Raw genomic sequence first — 17,221 nt, 5'->3', positions numbered from 1 at the left:
GAACAAGGCATTAAATAAAATATTATATTAAAGTGCTTTATTGAAGGGTAATGAATGAATGTAACAACATATAAATATAAATTGGGAGCCCCAGTGGGAAAATACCCATACCAAATACATATAATAGCAAACATAGGTTATACACAGCATATGATAAGGCTATTGCATAACAATCCTGACGCGTTTCGACCCATGAATTTTGGGGTCTCTTCAGAGGATGAGTTTGCTACAAAAAAGAAGAAAAATTTATAACAGTATGTCCAGCTTATTTAAAAGAATTACAGCATAGGCAAGTTTGTTTAGCAACACTTTGCACATAATTACCACTGAGTTTGGATGTACCCCTCGATCAGAACCTCCCCACACAGCAGCCAGACCATCCAGTGTGCCCGCACGTAGCAGCACCCCAGGAGGAAGGGGGAACAGGAATCCACTTGATATGGCTTGCAAGGAGTCACACGTATAAATGCCCCCCTACCAACACACCACTGGGGGGTGGGGCCGGAACCTACGAAAATTGTCAGAGCGTTAGCTTCTGAATATACCCATATAGGTTAGTAGATAGATTTAACTATTGGGCGGTCAGAAAGTATTGTAATAATCTATTGCAACTTGAATTGATCATATGAAGGATAGTGGAATGAGTAAAGTGACTATATTGGTATGAACAAATATAGAATATGTCAGGGATGACCTTGTCCTTAAATGCTGACAATGGCAGTGATAGAAAGAAAAGTGAGGGATGTGCACAGTGAATGTGATGTGTGAATTTGAGGAAAAAGTGCATGATATTGCCAAGTATCTAAGTCTACGGCATCCAGAGCTAGTGTGCACATAAATCAAAATTAAAAATAAGTAAAATATTATTCTATGGGGTCTGACAAAGCATTGATAATCAGAGGTATCATAAGTTCTTACTCACTCCTACTGTTATGTTCTTTCAAACAAATCTATTTAAACGTTGAAATTATGTTGCCATTTCTGGGTGGCTGTGGTTCTTGCATACTTTTGGGAATATTGTTAGAATTGTCAGTGCGCAGTTTCTAATGTTTTACCTTGTATTATTAAGTAATTATGTAGAAAACTTTTGTCATTTGTTGTTTTTCACAAATCGCATATGTGAGCTCGTTTGTGTGCCTCTCGATCGGCGCCTCCCCGCTTGCAGCTTGCGCCATCGGGGCCCCTGTGATGCCTGCACTGTCGCATGCTCCCTGGGTCGGGGATCACGTTCCCTGATGTGTCTTCCCGGCAGGGTGGGGAGCTCAGTCACCTGCGCTCCCCTTGTCTCTCCCCGTGGATGCCCGGATTCCCGGGTTGGCCGCCCACGGGTGTGATTACCCTGCCGGCGGCATCCCTCATCACCTTCGGACATTGCGTGCGGTGTGCGCGCATGTGCGTGTCGCATGTGCGTGCGGCCTCATGGTGTCACGTATTTTACGGCGAAGGTGACGACAGATGTCGGGGCTTCGCCTTGATGGACGCCGAGGGAGCCACACGAGGCCTGCCAATGGCGGCCATAGTCTCCCTCTACACTCCGGGGTTAAGGGGCGGAAGAAACGATACCTGTTGTTAATTTCAGTACTAATTAAGGACACTATTTAATGAGGGTGGATTTGGGTGTGATCCCTCCACTTCCTCCTTGGACGGCCAGACTCTTTTCCTCAACAGTAGGAGTGAGTAAGAACTTATGATACCTCTGATTATCAATGCTTTGTCAGACCCCATAGAATAATATTTTACTTATTTTTAATTTTGATTTATGTGCACACTAGCTCTGGATGCCGTAGACTTAGATACTTGGCAATATCATGCACTTTTTCCTCAAATTCACACATCACATTCACTGTGCACATCCCTCACTTTTCTTTCTATCACTGCCATTGTCAGCATTTAAGGACAAGGTCATCCCTGACATATTCTATATTTGTTCATACCAATATAGTCACTTTACTCATTCCACTATCCTTCATATGATCAATTCAAGTTGCAATAGATTATTACAATACTTTCTGACCGCCCAATAGTTAAATCTAACTACTAACCTATATGGGTATATTCAGAAGCTAACGCTCTGACAATTTTCGTAGGTTCCGGCCCCACCCCCCAGTGGTGTGTTGGTAGGGGGGCATTTATACGTGTGACTCCTTGCAAGCCATATCAAGTGGATTCCTGTTCCCCCTTCCTCCTGGGGTGCTGCTACGTGCGGGCACACTGGATGGTCTGGCTGCTGTGTGGGGAGGCTCTGATCGAGGGGTACATCCAAACTCAGTGGTAATTATGTGCAAAGTGTTGCTAAACAAACTTGCCTATGCTGTAATTCTTTTAAATAAGCTGGACATACTGTTATAAATTTTTCTTCTTTTTTGTAGCAAACTCATCCTCTGAAGAGACCCCAAAATATGGGTTGAAACGCGTCAGGATTGTTATGCAATAGCCTTATCATATGCTGTGTATAACCTATGTTTGCTATTATATGTATTTGGTATGGGTATTTTCCCACTGGAGCTCCCAATTTATATTTATATGTTGTTACATTCATTCATTACCCTTCAATAAAGCACTTTAATATAATATTTTATTTAATGCCTTGTTCATATCTATGGTTAGCTGCCTAAAAACCCCGCTCGGGGGACCTTTTTCCATTTTTTTTATAGATATAAACACCACCTCCTCAATAACATCCAAATGATTGCCAGCAGAGGGAGAAGTAGATATAAACGCCACTACCTCCATACTATCCAGGTGATGGCCAGCAGAAGGAGCAGTAGATATAGACCTCTTCTCTTCTACAACACCCAGGGGATGGCCAGCAGAGGGAGTAGTAGATATAAACCCTGCATCCTTTATACTATCCAGGAGAAGGCCAGCAAAAGGTGCAGTAGATATAGACCCCATCTCCTCTACAACATCCAGGAAATGACCAACAGAAGGGGCAGTAGATGCACACCTCCGCCTCTATAGCATCCAGGAGCAGAGGGGGCAATAAGAATGCCAGAAGGATAATGGGGGGTTGAGAGGGGACATCAGAAGCATAAATGAGATATCCTTCAACCTGCCAAAGCAGCAATAGCACAGTGGGCGGAGTTGGAAACACCTTACGTTCCCCTTTAATATGCACTCCCAGGTCACCAGATGCCTTTCAAGGCTTCATTTTCACTGTTTACTAGAGTGAACCCTTTAAAGACCATTAAAAAAAAAAGTCTATAGAAGAAAAACAATTTTAATACAAGTGCAATTTTATCAAAGATGTATTAAAAACTTTTATATATGTGTAACTGTACTGATATGAACATGTCTTTATCACTGGTCCGCTGGTGCCCTGTTTGCCCCCTCCTTCATATACCCCAATTCCTTACCCCCCCTCCCCCCCCTTCCACATCCCACCCCCTCTCCATCTAGATTCTCTCCTTACTCGACTACCTTGCTTCAACCAACCCATTTGAAATGTTGCTGTTTACATTTTACACAGTGTTATCTGTAAAAATAGCTTGTTTCTAGATGGAACATCTGTTTCTGTTATTATTATTGGTTTGGCCATGACATGTATGTACCTATTGAGTAAAAAAAAAAAAAAAAAAAAAAGCAAAGTAAAAAGTTTTATATAAAACATTTAGGAACATCCTTTGGGAGGGGGGGAGAATTAGCTCCCATTGTAGTGGCGTCATGAGGTAGGCGGAGGTAGGCGGAGACGTGAACACCATACAAAAGAAGTTCCTAAAAAGATTAAAAAGACAGCGAGTCAATCAACTCACCATCACTCACTTGTAATGTGAGTTTTGGGTATTTTGGGTATAGCACCCCTTAAATTCCTTGTGGGGGCAACAAGAGATGCAGCTGCATCATAACAGCCCGGGGTCTCCATCCTGTTCAGCATTCTTAGAAACCATCTGCTGTAGGTCATCCGGGAAGAACCAGATCATGAGCCACCCTTCCTCTTTGGACATGTTGCGACCCCCACGGGATTGGTAGAAGGAGATGGCCGACTGGTTCCAGTCCAGGACAGAAAGCTGGAGACGGGCGCAACCCAGAGACAGGCAGAGCTGAGGAGAGATGAGAGACACAGTGAGGACCGGCACAGACACCATTATAACATCAGCTGAATTCACAATAACCAGAAATTAGGAACCCCCCCTTCAAGGAATTATCTTCTTACTACAACATCACACCACGTGGAGGTTCTCATGGCAACTGAGTTTATTACTCATATGACAGTCTCAGCTGTGCTGTTTATGTATAAACCTCACTATGTTCTAAGATCCTAAAGATTTAGGGTTTCCACTTATTATAATGTGGACAGGCCTAACACATACTAAAAGTGGGTGTATCCACGGCTCCATCCTCTTCAGGTCATTCTGGCCGCTGTCTGAGCCGCAGTACATTTATATGACCTATTATGCACTACTTGTTCAACAAAGATGCAGATCTCAGTGGCTAACACACCAGTTGTTGCTCCCTCAGGTGGCTGCAGATCTCAACATTGCTATGAAAAACACATTGTGAGAATGGGAAAAAAAAAAAAATCTGAATTATTTTAGAGATGGTCTACATGAGACTGATATAAAGTTTTTAGTACTGGGAACTAACAACCACACCACCATCCACCCAACCACCACCAACTACAAAACCCACACCAACACCACCTACCCAACAACGACATCCACCTATGCACCCACAACAACATACACCTACCCAATACCCACGACATCACCCACACCAATAACACCACCACCCCAACAACACCCCCCCACAACAACATCCACACACCAACAACCAACAACATACACCCAAACACCAACTACACCCACAACACCCATCTGTGACGGACTCTGGACACCCTGTAGGATATTTCCACCAAGAAGCTGCTTCCCAAGTTCTGGAAGACGAGACCCACAAATCTGACTATAGGTACCCCAATAACTAGGCAATACCAGTTTTGGAGTAAACCAGAATAGCAACTGTTTATTTGAACGAGTAAACAGGCTTTTATACACTTGAGAATGACACCCCCCCCCTCCTGATCAGATTACCCTAACAATACAAACTGCATACAGGAATATAAATTACAACAACAGACATATACTATAAACATTATGTTAATTAGCTACCTGGATGACTCAAAGGTCTGACCTTCCATCCACCCACCCAACAACAACATCATACACCCACATCAATAAAAACCACCACCCCAACAACAACACCACCACCCATACCAACAAGTGAGTGAACACCTGCAGGCAACAATATATTCAACAATATATATCAATGGTCTCTAATGCCCAGTACACACGTTCGGATTTTCCGATGGACAATGTCCGATCGGAGCGTGTTGTCGGAAATTCCGACCGTGTGTGGGCGCCATCGGACATTTTCCATCGGATTTTCTGACACACAAAGTTGGACAGCAGGAGATAAAATTTTCCGACAACAAAATCTGATCGCGTCAATTCCGACCGTGTGTGGCCTGTTCCGACGCACAAAGTGCCACGCATGCTCAGAAGAAATTCCGACACGGGACAGCTCATTCTGGTAAACGTAGCGTTCGGAATGGATACAACTTTCGTCACGCTGCAATGTTAAAAATGGTTTAATACAGCGCACTCTCTTCTTCTTTATAATGTGACAAGAATTAAGTAGTTTTGATGCTCATATTCACACACACTTCTCACAAACTTATTTCGTTACTATTTATCGGGATTCCCTCAATATATTTAGATTTCTCACATCTGACAACATATTTTTTTGTTATTTTTGGACTTTAATGTAGATTCTTTTTTTGTGTTTCTTTTTTTTTTTTTTTTTTTTGGTGATTTTGATTTGTACTCCCGAAAATGTTTGTGTGTTTTTGGTGACAAGTTCCCACAACTCCACTAATATGTTGTTCTATTTAATCTGTAGGAGATTATTTGGTGTTGTTGTCCCTTGTTACCGTATTTATCGGCGTATAACACGCACTTTTTTCCCCTTAAAATCAGGGGAAAGTCGTGGGTGCGTGTTATACGCCGATCCCCGCTATCGCTATGTGAATTTCGGCGATCGCCGCCGACATTCACATAGCGAGTAGTTTGAAATATGGCGCCGCAAAGTTCGGAAGGACTCGGCGGTGCTGTACGAGCGCCGCCGAAATCACAGAGCCGATATACACATAGTCGAGTGTATTCGGCTCTTTCCGGCGCCGCTCACAGTCACGCCCAGTCCCGCCATTGGACCTGTGTTATGTCCATCATAGGGCGGGACTGGCGGGACCGTGAGCGGCGCCGGAAAGAGCCGAGAACCCTCGGCTATGTGTATCTCGGCGGCGTTCGTTCACTTCCGCTGGCCCCGAGTCCCTCCAAACTCCGCGGCGCCATATTTAAAAGTACTAGCATGTGTATGGCGGCGGCGGCGGGGACAAGGCTGCAGGGACACTGGGGACAAGGCTGCTCTGTGGACAAGGCTGCTCTGTGGACAAGGCTGCTCTGTGGACAAGGCTGCTCTGTGGACAAGGCTGCACTGGGGACAAGGCTGCACTGGGGACAAGGCTGCACTGGGGACAAGGCTGCACTGACAAGGCTGCACTGGGGCAAAGCTGCACTGACAAGGCTGCACTGGGGCAAAGCTGCAATGAAAAGGCTGCAATGACACTAACAAGGCTGCAGATGAACACTGATGAGGCTGCATTGATGGGCATTTTAATGTAAGTTTCTTTTCCTTAAACTTCCCTCCTAAAAGTTTTTTTCCTTAAAATTCTCTCCTAAACTTGGGGTGCGTGTTATACGCCGATAAATACGGTAATTTCACATTTTATGTTAGAAATGTACCTGAATCCTCACCAACAAACTGTCCTTTTTGGATGAAAACACACACAGGAGAGTAGAATTTCCCTAAAAAAATTTTATTAAGGGCTCACAACTAAACAAAGAGGGAGGCAACGCTGGAGAAACTGCAGAAGTGGGTGAAGCCTTGGACCCCCAGGGCACACATCAATTATTTAAAAGCAAAATTGGTGGCCTGAGGAGTCCATATCATAAGGGAGTGCAGTCTGGTCCAGAAGTCCCAGAGATCTGGAAAGCAGCAGATGACATCTGTGTCCCCAGGCTGTGGTCATACGAGAGACTGCATCTTCTGTCAGACCAGACTGAACCCAGGGCAATCACTCTTTGGTCTTCTTTCCACGCCTCCTTCCAGCCTTTGGCTGTGCTGGTGGAGTTGTGGCAGCAGGAGGAGGAGGAGGAGGAGGAGGATCGTCCCTCTCCATGACATCCGTCTTGTGTGTCAGTTCCCCACTCTCCCCCTTACGTAGGACTTTATAAATCAGGTCCTCAGAGATCTTGCGTTGGCCCTCCTGCATGCCCTGCAATTTTGTGGCAGCCATGCAGGCAAAGGCCTCTTCAGGACTGGGGAAGGCTCTGAGGGACGCCGAAGCCTCCTGGATCAGCCTGTATGCTGAATCCTGCACAGGACTGGGAGTGGCCTTCCTGGCCCTTTTGTATGGAAGGCGGAGGGGAGGGACCTGAGACTCAGTCAGGCTGCGACTTGTCCCTGGCTTCTCTTGGCTGACACTTAGCCCCGCCTCCTCCTGGCTGCCACTAATCCCCGCCTCCTCCTGACTGCCACATTCCACAACCTCCTCCTGGCTGAGGTCTTCCTGTGTATGAAAAAGGGACATAGTTTTAGTTTTTTATTCATCAATCACACACAATTTTCACCTCCTGACTGCTGCAAATTGAATGTTAACAAATATAACAGACTATCATTCTGAGCCCAGCAGTTTTCATTCTTGTCCCAATTTTGGGTGCCCACTACTGTCTATTGATATGTAAAGCACTTTTTTTAATCAGCAATTAGTGATCAATAATAACATCTAATAAACATAATTTATTTATTGCCCAGAAATCTGTAGAAGAATGCTATACCTGACTCCAGCTGGGCTCCTCCACTTCTTCATGGCTGGAAGGCCCAGGTTGGACATCGGAAGCCTCAGCTGGTGTGGAAGGAAGCGTGGAAGGAAGAGTGGAGAGGGATTCCCTGACTTCAGTGTGGTCTGACAGAAATCGCAGTCTCTCATAGTACCACAGCCTGGGGACATAAACGTCATCTGCTGCAGCTCCGGACCTCTGGGAATCTGTGACCTTCTTGCGCTCCCTAAGATATGTGCTCCTCAGGCCACCAATTTTAGCTTTTAAATAAGGGATGGTTGCTGTGGGGACCACCGGCTTCACCAACTCCAGCAGTTTCTCCAGCGCTGCCTGCCTCTTCTGTTTGTGATTATAGTGGGGGTGTCTCACTTGCCACAGACAGGGCAGCTCCCTGTACTTGTCAATGAACAGGGGCAGGAAATTGTGGTCGTTGAACCCATCCATTTTCTCTGCAAGACACAACACAAGACAAACCCTAATGTCAGGCCAAACTCCCCTAATCTTGTTACAATATAGGCTTCCATTTCGAAGCAGTATAGGCCCAAGTTTAGATCCTACCTTCGTTAGCACGATCGGCGTCTCCGATGCTCCTTCCTCCGCTCACAGATCGTACGTAAGACGCGCGCGTTACGATTTATACACACTGCGCATGCGTATAACTCCTCCCGCCCCTGACGTTCTTTCTAGTCTAGTCCCCGCCCCTTTTCGTTCGGCGCAGTGGAGGAAGAGCACATGGCGGATAATGACAGCAGGATAGTGCTAAGTACAGCAACGAGGAGGAGGAGGAAAGGCTGGAGCCTGAAACGTCCCGATCCAGAAGGAGATTAAAGGACTCAAATATGTCCTTTGGGGAGATGTTGGAGATGGCGGACATCCTGAAGAAGGCCGACTATGATGGAAAGTATGGGCCTTACCCCAACCCCAATGTCAGAAAGGCCAAGATCATGGCGAAAGTGGTCAGGAGTCTGCACCGGAAATTCGGGGTACGACGATCGAAAGATCAGCTCAGGAAGCGGTGGTCGGACCTGAAATTACGAGAACATGAGCAGTACAGAAAGATCCAGAGAGTGCTACAAAAAAGTAAGTAGTTGTGCTGTGTTCCTATTCTTTTTGTGTTTATTACGTTCGTGCTGCTCCATGTGCTTTTAGGAACTGTTGTACAGTTTAAAATGGCAACTTTCATGTTCATGGGCACATTATTCGTTCGGATCACACATTTTTATTTCGGACGATAAAATACCATTGTTTAGGCCATATGCATTTGGCCACCATTTTGACGCCCTATACTTGGCTTCAAAGAATTGGGTTGTGTAGATGGCTTTGTTACTAGAATGAAATGCAAACTAGATTGTGTGTAAGGAGAGGACACTCAGCAGCTGTTTTCACATCTGGACACTGGAGCACTAGTGTGGGACCCCAGAACACCATTTTTATTAGGGGGGCCACACAGGTGCTCCAGTGTATACTATAGGGGGGGCTACATCTGTGAAGCTTGTACAAAACAGGTAAAGTATTGCAGCTTGACAAAGGACACTAAAAAAGCTACATCTTGGAACTCTGCTAAAATTGACAATTGTACCCCACTTCCAAGCAATGTTTCATCTTTATAGTTCTGACCTCAAATATCTGTGTGCTAAGTATACCATTTTTGTTTTACATAGGGGAGAAAAGACTCGGAGGACACCCCTCATCCGAGGAGACCACAGACCCCCCACCTCTGGAAGAAGGGGAAATCCCCCCAACACAAGATGAGCAGGAGGAAGAAGACGTGGTGGAAGTAGTCACCACAACAGGTGAGTGTCTGCGACCACAGGCTTAGGTAAGAGATGGATGGCGGCATTTTTTTTTAGACCTAATTTATTTTGGGTTTCCTCTCTTTTTAGGTGATCGTGAGGTTGTGGATGAAGATCCTTTCACATCCGAAAGTGCCCAGATCCTGATCGGGGAGATCATGGGGTGTAATTTACAATTGGAAAACATCAAGCAAAACATCAATGATGTTATTCCAAAATATAAAAACATCATTGATGTTTTGGGGCGAGTTTAAAACCCCTCCAAATCACTTTCTTCTTTTGTCTGCTACAATGTGCGAAATGTTTTTGTGATTTTTCCCAAAGCCAAATTTGGAGGATGCACACAGTGTGTCAACATGTGCTATCTGCCATCACGGGAGATCAATGGACGCGTTTTGGGGGTGCAACCCCTTCCTCAATAATAAAGTAGCGGTGAGGAAGGGCTTTCTCCCCCAAAACACGTCCCTTGATCCCCCGTGATGGCAGGTAGCACATGTTGACATTGGGAAATTTGTGTGCATCTTCCAAATTTGGCTTTTCCAGGGGTGATTTCCCCCCATCTGAACGCAATATCGAACACAGTTCCTAAATACTCATGTCTGATATTGCCTTCCAGTTCTACCAAATGTGAACTTTGTAAGATCAATATTTGTGTCTTTCTTGTTGGTTTTACACAGGCCTGTTTTCTATAAAATGCACATTTTGATTTTGGATAATGACACCACAAAAATTGTTATACAACAAACATGTTGGTTTGTCAGAAAAACCTTTGGTAAATGCACATGTGATTGTGCTGGTATTAAAAAGATTGTTCATCAAGAATGTGTGGATTATTGTCTCAATGCTACAACACTTTTGGGGTGATGTAATTGTTGTTTTATGAGAAAATGGGGGTAATTTCCTAAGGGGAAATCCACTTTGCACTGCAAGTGCAGTTTCAGTGCAGTTGCAAGTGCACTTGTAGTGAAAAGTGTCTTTGCATTTAGTAAATAACAGCCAACAGTGCTTTGTATAAGGTTACACAATCACGACATTTTCTGCACTCCACACATTTCTGTCAGGGTCAGCTAAAACAAACACAAGCAGTAAATGTCCACAAAGAAGAGCCTGGGGGGAGATGCCTGTCGAGAACTTGAGGTCCTGCAGGCTTCTCCCTGTGGCCAAATACCGCAAGGTAGCGACCAACCTCTGCTCCGGAGTGATGGCTTGCCTCATGCAGGTATCCTGCCTGCTGATATAGGGGGTCAGCGAAGCCAACAAACGGTGAAATACGGGGTCCGTCATCCTGAGAAAGTTCCTGAAATCACCAGGATTATTCTCACGGATCTCACGGAGCAAAGGCATATGACAGAACTGGTCACGCTGAAGCAACCAATTCTTGGTCCATGAACTCCTCCCCACCCTGTTCATGGACTGGACTTGTGTCAAGGTCAGGACCCCAACACCAAGCCCCCGCACAGCACGAACTGTACGAGGAGTACGCATACGAAACATGGCTAGAAAACGGTCGGCTGCTCAGAACGAAGTAACAGAACGCACTGAAGAACAGCAAGGCCTGTGAAGAGCGACCTGAAAAACAGCAACGAGCAGGCAAGATCACACAGAAAACTCCGATACGAACTGACTGCACGCACTGAAGAGCAGATACAAACCCACAAGCACAAACTGAACGTCAGAAAACGATCTGAAAGCCACGAGTCTGAAAAAGCGCGAATCGTCTCTCACCAAACTTTTACTAACATGAGATTAGCAAAAGGAGCCCAAAGGGTGCCACGCTTGGTTCTGAACCGGCCTTTTCTAGTCTCGTCGTACGTGGTGTACGTCACCGCGTTGTTGGCGATCGGAAATTCCGACAACTTTGTGCGACCGTGTGTAGGCAAAACAAGTTTGAGCCAACATCCGTCGGAAAAAATCCTAGGATTTTGTTGTCGGAATGTCCGAACAAAGTCCGACCGTGTGTACGGGGCATAAGAATGGCACACTGTCTGAAAATGATAATTTATAGATGCATCTTCTAGGTTATAGTAGGTCCGGTTCTATGAAAATCACCTGTCTCTATGTAACCCTTGGCTATCAATAACAGAATAGTTAGAACTAGGAGCAAAAACCTGTGTGTGAGTAGCCATTTCTATATTGGAACACGAAATATTACCCCTGTAGCGGTCATAATATATGTATAACTTAATGTTATATCTTATCATCTATATACAGAAATATAGTATCGGCGCAGAGTGGTACTGCGGATACTTATGAAGTATTCTGTGCCACGTCCTATGGTTAGATAGAATAGAAAAGAATTGTGTGGGCTTGGACATTTTAGGCACGATAAACAAGTGTTATACAGGTAAAAACTAAAATTTATTGAGATATAGAAAACATTGTTAAAAAAGGGAAAAACAGATCCAAAAATCTGTACACAATTCAGTCCATGAAAATGGTTACAACAATACAGACCATACATAGCTCAATGAAATAACAGATAATTCAAGGATGAGGCAATCATCATTCCATCAAGGGGTATTAGGTTTAACAAAGAGCTATGTCGTTGATAGATGTTTAACATTGTTAAACATCTATCAACGACATAGCTCTTTGTTAAATTATCTGTTATTTCATTGAGCTATACCGAAACCAGAGGGAGAGGAAGATTTTGAGAGCTGGATGGATCAGGCCACTCAGGCTTTGGAGGATTGGAATGTCCCGTGACATTTAGCGAGGAGGCGGATAACTGAAAGTTTGCCAAGTCCTGCAGCTGATGTTATTAAGATCCGAAGAGGGAAGCCAGACTGTGGTGCTAAAGGTTACATTACAGCTCTCTATGCTGTGTATGGGAAGATCGAAAATTTACCAGATCTGATGCATCGGTTTGAGAACACTCATCAGAAGATGGGGGAGAAGTTGTCCGCATACATTGTCCGTATAGAGCAGATTTTACATCAGATCATTCTGAAGAAGGGTGTTGACCCTCAGGAGACAGATAAAGTCAGATTAGACCGGACTTTAAAAGGGGCCAGACCGAACCACCCCATTGCCCTTCGGTTGCTCTTAAAAGGCGCTGGTGAGGTTCCTTCTTATCCTGAATTGATGGGCTAGTGAGAGAGGAAGAAGCTGTCTTGGAAGAAAAGGACAGGGAGACCCGGATGACCAGAGATCCCTTGCAGAGAAGTGAAAGGGCTGCCGCACAGTCAGTATCCGTGGAAGGCATGGAAGATGTGGATGCAGAAGAATGCTGGTGGGAAGAACACCATTCGATTTTGAAAGGGGAGTCTTTGTCAGCACCAACTCGACCAAAGTCGACTGAGGAAAAACTCTCTCCTGCAGCAAGCATTGCTCTGAGTGAAGGGGGCACAAGCCAAGAGCTCAAGTGAACGAGTGGATAGCTGGAGATGCTATCAGTGTGGAGATTTCGGGCGTCTACAGGCTCAGATTACTGAGGGAGCTGATCGGGATGTTGAAGATGCTATTGAAAGAGCAGCCGGCGGGAAACTTCAGAGGGTCTCAGTGAAGGAGCCAGCTGAGAACCCTGCAAAAGAACAGAGCTCCAGAAGAAAGGAAAGGAAAGGAAAGAGAGGAAGTCCCAGAGTCACCCGACACCGGGGTCAAGGGACCGGGAGCAGAAAGTTAATGTCTCACCAGTTACTAAAACTCCAGCTGGGCCTTGTCAAGATGCAAGCGGGGGGACCCGCTCCGAGAACACAGCTAAAAGAAACTCTAACACTGCGCCTAGGATTGGCGACCAAAACTCTCAACCCAAAAATAAGAGACAAAAGAAGACGAGCCGCCTTGTCAATGAAAGGAGGCAGTCATAGAGTTTTCCAAAAAGGCTAGTATGGCTATCCCCCATTGTGTCTGTACAGATAGGAGTGTATACGCAGGCGCTACTAGATACAGGAGCACAAGTTACTCTGTTGTATCAAGATTTTTATGACAGACACTTAAGTCATATTCCCATCCGAAAGTTGGAGGAGCTTGAGATCTGGTGGATCGGAAACCACCCGATGCCCTTACGATGGGTATATCCCTATTCAAATATCTTTTGGGCCGGCGGCTGTCGGAAAAGAGGAAACCTTTGACACACTGGCGGTGGTGTGCCCCAGGCCCCCTGGAGCCAGGCGGAATTCCATACTGGTGGGGACGAATACGGATCTAGTGAGGAGGCTGCTGTTTGCTGTTCTAGACACTGAAGGGGGTGACACTCGCAAGATCCACCCACAATTACAACAAGCCTACCGTCGAGTGGTCAGAGAGAAGGAAGCCCCGACAGGAGAAGTGGGATGGCTGTGGAGCTTTGAGGGTAAAGCAAGGACACTATGGCCGGGAGAGGTTGCTCAAATGAAGGCCACTGTAAAACTAAAGTGGGATCAGCCGGGACCATTTGTAGTCTTGGAAAACAGATGAGAAAGCCCGAACAAAAGGACTGGAGATGGTCCCTGGATTGGTTCCCACCCAGGATCTGTACCGAAGAAGGAAAAGAATGCCTATCTGACTGAAGAACGTGACGGACCAGCCCATCACGCTGAGGCCTCGGATGCTAGTGGGACAAGTTAGTGCGGCTAATCCTTTGCTCCCAGAAGAAGTGAAGGGCGAGAAAGATAGTCAAGGTCTGGAAAGGGAGGTACAGCACTGTGCCGAGAATTTGCCTTCTCAGTGGCAGGAAAGGGCGAAATCCCAGTTGAAGAGGTGGGAGAAGTTGTTCGCTCAAAATGATTTCGATGTGGGGTGTGCCAAGAGTGGCAAGCATACGATTCGCCTCCAGGAAGACAAGCCATTCTGTGAGAGAGCCCTGCGAGTGCCGCTTAGTGACCTAGAAGACCTACGAGAACAACTGGCTGAATTAAAAAGGTTGGGGGTAATCCAAGAATCCAGGAGCCCATACGCTTCTCCCATCGTAGTGGTGAGAAAGAAGAATGGGTCCCTACGTATGTGCATTGATTACCGCACTCTGAATCGGCGTACGATACCTGATCAATATACCACCCATTGAAGATGCACTGCAGTGTCTTACAGGGGCCAAGTGGTTCAGCGTGTTGGACTTAAAGAGTGGGTATTACCAAATTCCCATGCATCCGGCGGATCAAGAAAAGACCGCATTCATATGCCCATTGGGGTTCTACGAGTTCAGCCGAATGCCTCAGGGTCTGTCAGGGGCTCCCGCCACTTTTCAACGCCTTATGGAGAGGACAGTCGGAGACATGAATCTAGTGGAAGTCTTGGTGTATCTTGATGACATCATCGTGTTTGGGAAAACCCTCGAAGAACATGAGACCCACCTGGAGAAGGTGTTCTCCCGGCTATGTGAGGAGGGGTTGAAGCCGTCGTTAGAAAAATGTCAGTTCTACCGGACCTCGGTTACATGTTTGGGACATGTAGTCTCAGCAGGAGGAGTTGCTACTGACCCGAAAAAGTTGGAAACTGTTACCAGCTGGCCCCGGCCAAGAACAGTCACGGGGTTGAGATCCTTTTTGGGGTTCTGTTCTTACTATAGAAGGTTTGTGGAGAATTTTGCCACCATTGCACGACCCCTCAATGAGTTGTTGCACAAGGTAACGGAAGAAGACGAAGGGTCGGGGTTGAAGATGAAGAGAGGCGGCATTCGAAGAAAAGGGGAATCTGTACAGAATCAGTGGACTCACTCGTGTGAAGAGGCGTTTAAGAAACTGAAGAAGAATCTGACCGAAGCTCCTGTGCCGGCTTATGCTGACCCCAGTTTGCCTTATGAGTTACATGTAGACGCCAGCAGAGATGGATTGGGAGGAGTGTTGTATCAGCATCAGGCTGGTAAGCTGAGGCCTATAGCTTATGTAAGCAGGAGCCTTGCCACCTCGGAAAAGAATTATCCCTAGCATAAGCTGGAGTTTCTGGCCCTCAAGTGGACGGTGGTCGAAAAATTGAGAGAGACTGTATGGGGCTGAGTTCACAGTAAAAACTGATAACAACGCTTTGACATATGTTGTGACCACTGCCAAGTTGGATGCCACTGGACACAGATGGATAGCAGCATTGGCTGGATTCCGGTTCAGTTTGAAATACCGGCCTGGAGTGGGAAACCGAGATGCAGACGCACTGTCTCGAAGACCACACAGACAAGAAGAAGAGCCAAGGGAATGGGCCTGTGTGAGGGAGTGCAAGCTCTGTGTCAGGGTCTGGAGAAGGAAGGAAGTGGAAGGGTAGCTGCTGAATACATAGGGGTTCATCCATTAGCGATTCCCAGCCGATATTGTGGACTGACCCACGTGAGGGGAGAAAGTTTGCCACAGCTGTCAAGAGCGGATTTGAGACGGGATCAAAGGGAGGACACAGTGGGCGGATTAATGATGCATGCATTGAAGAGTCAGAATCCTGAGTTGTTACAAAAAATGCGGGAGCCTGAGGTGAAAATACTACATAAGGAGTGGAATCGACTGATGCTTAAGGATAGTGTCCTCTACCGCAGTTATTTCACTGAAAAAAAATGGAGAGGCGGCAACTGTTTCTCCCAGAAAAACACCGAATGAATGTTTTAGTTTCTCTGCATGATGAACACGGTCATTTAGGAGCAGATAGAACTCTCCGGCTGGTTAGAGATAGATTCTACTGGCCCAATATGTGAAAGGAGGTGGAAAACTACTGTCATTCTTGCCTTACTTGTATCCAGAGAAAGACCCCAGAGAGCGGCTGCCATGGGCCATTTGCAGAGCCAAGAGCCCCTGGAGTTGGTGTGCATTGACTTTCTGTGCTTGGAACCCAATATAGGTGGAAGAAGCAACGTTCTTGTAGTGACAGATCATTTAACCTGATATGCTCAAGCGTATCCCACCAACGATCAAAAGGCCAGCACTGTAGCCAAGGTTCTTGTGGAGAAATTCTTCATACATTATGGGTTGCCTGTAAGGATCCACTCAGATCAAGGCAGAGACTTTGAGAGCCGATTAATCTGTCAGCTGTGTGCTCTTTTGGGCATTAAGACTCCTCGCACCACGCCTTATCACCCTCAGGGTGACCCTCAACCAGAGCGGTTCAATAGGACTCTACTGAACATGCTGGGGACCTTACCGTCTGACAAGAAACAGCATTGGGGAAACCACATTGCAGCATTAGTCCACGCATACAACTGAACGGAGAGTGATGTTACTGGGTATTCCCCATATCATTTAATGTTCGGACGAGAAGCCAGACTTCCTGCTGACTTGGTTTTTGGTACGTCTTTGGATAATGTCCTTTTGACCCCACATAGAGGGTACGTAGATCGACTGAGGAAGAACCTAAGATAAGCATATGAACAGGCAGTAGAGCATGCTACCGTTAGGGAGTCCCGGAACAAATGGAACTTTGATGCCGGAGTGAAAATTCACGACTTACAACCAGGAGATAGAGTTCTACTAAAGAATCTGGGCAGCACATACCCAGGAAGCACAAGTTGGCGGACAGATGGAAGTCACAGCCTTTCATTGTGTGTAAGCGAGTTCCTGGATTGCCAGTATATCAGATTCGACCAGAGGGAGAGTCGGGGCCAAAGATGTGGAATAGGAACCACTTATTGCCACTGTCGGATGC

At 46.0% G+C, this 17,221-nt stretch overlaps 1 protein-coding gene across 2 annotated transcripts in view; it reads right to left on the bottom strand.

Moving 5' to 3' along the window:
* Positions 1–3,406: 3,406 nt before the first annotated feature.
* Positions 3,407–17,221, bottom strand: part of LOC141133758 (thialysine N-epsilon-acetyltransferase-like) — a 135,128-nt gene continuing 121,313 nt past the window's right edge. For both annotated transcript variants that reach the window (XM_073623302.1, XM_073623303.1), the window contains one exon: positions 3,407–4,040. In XM_073623302.1, the coding sequence (XP_073479403.1) occupies positions 3,840–4,040 (201 nt within the window). In that variant the 3' untranslated portion in view covers positions 3,407–3,839. The remainder of the gene's footprint in view (positions 4,041–17,221) is intronic.

This window comes from Aquarana catesbeiana, linkage group LG03 (genome assembly GCF_042186555.1).
Source record: "Aquarana catesbeiana isolate 2022-GZ linkage group LG03, ASM4218655v1, whole genome shotgun sequence".
NCBI lineage: Eukaryota > Metazoa > Chordata > Amphibia > Anura > Ranidae > Aquarana > Aquarana catesbeiana.
The sequence above is the reverse complement of the archived record's forward strand: the minus strand, read 5'-3'. Positions and strand labels throughout refer to the sequence as shown.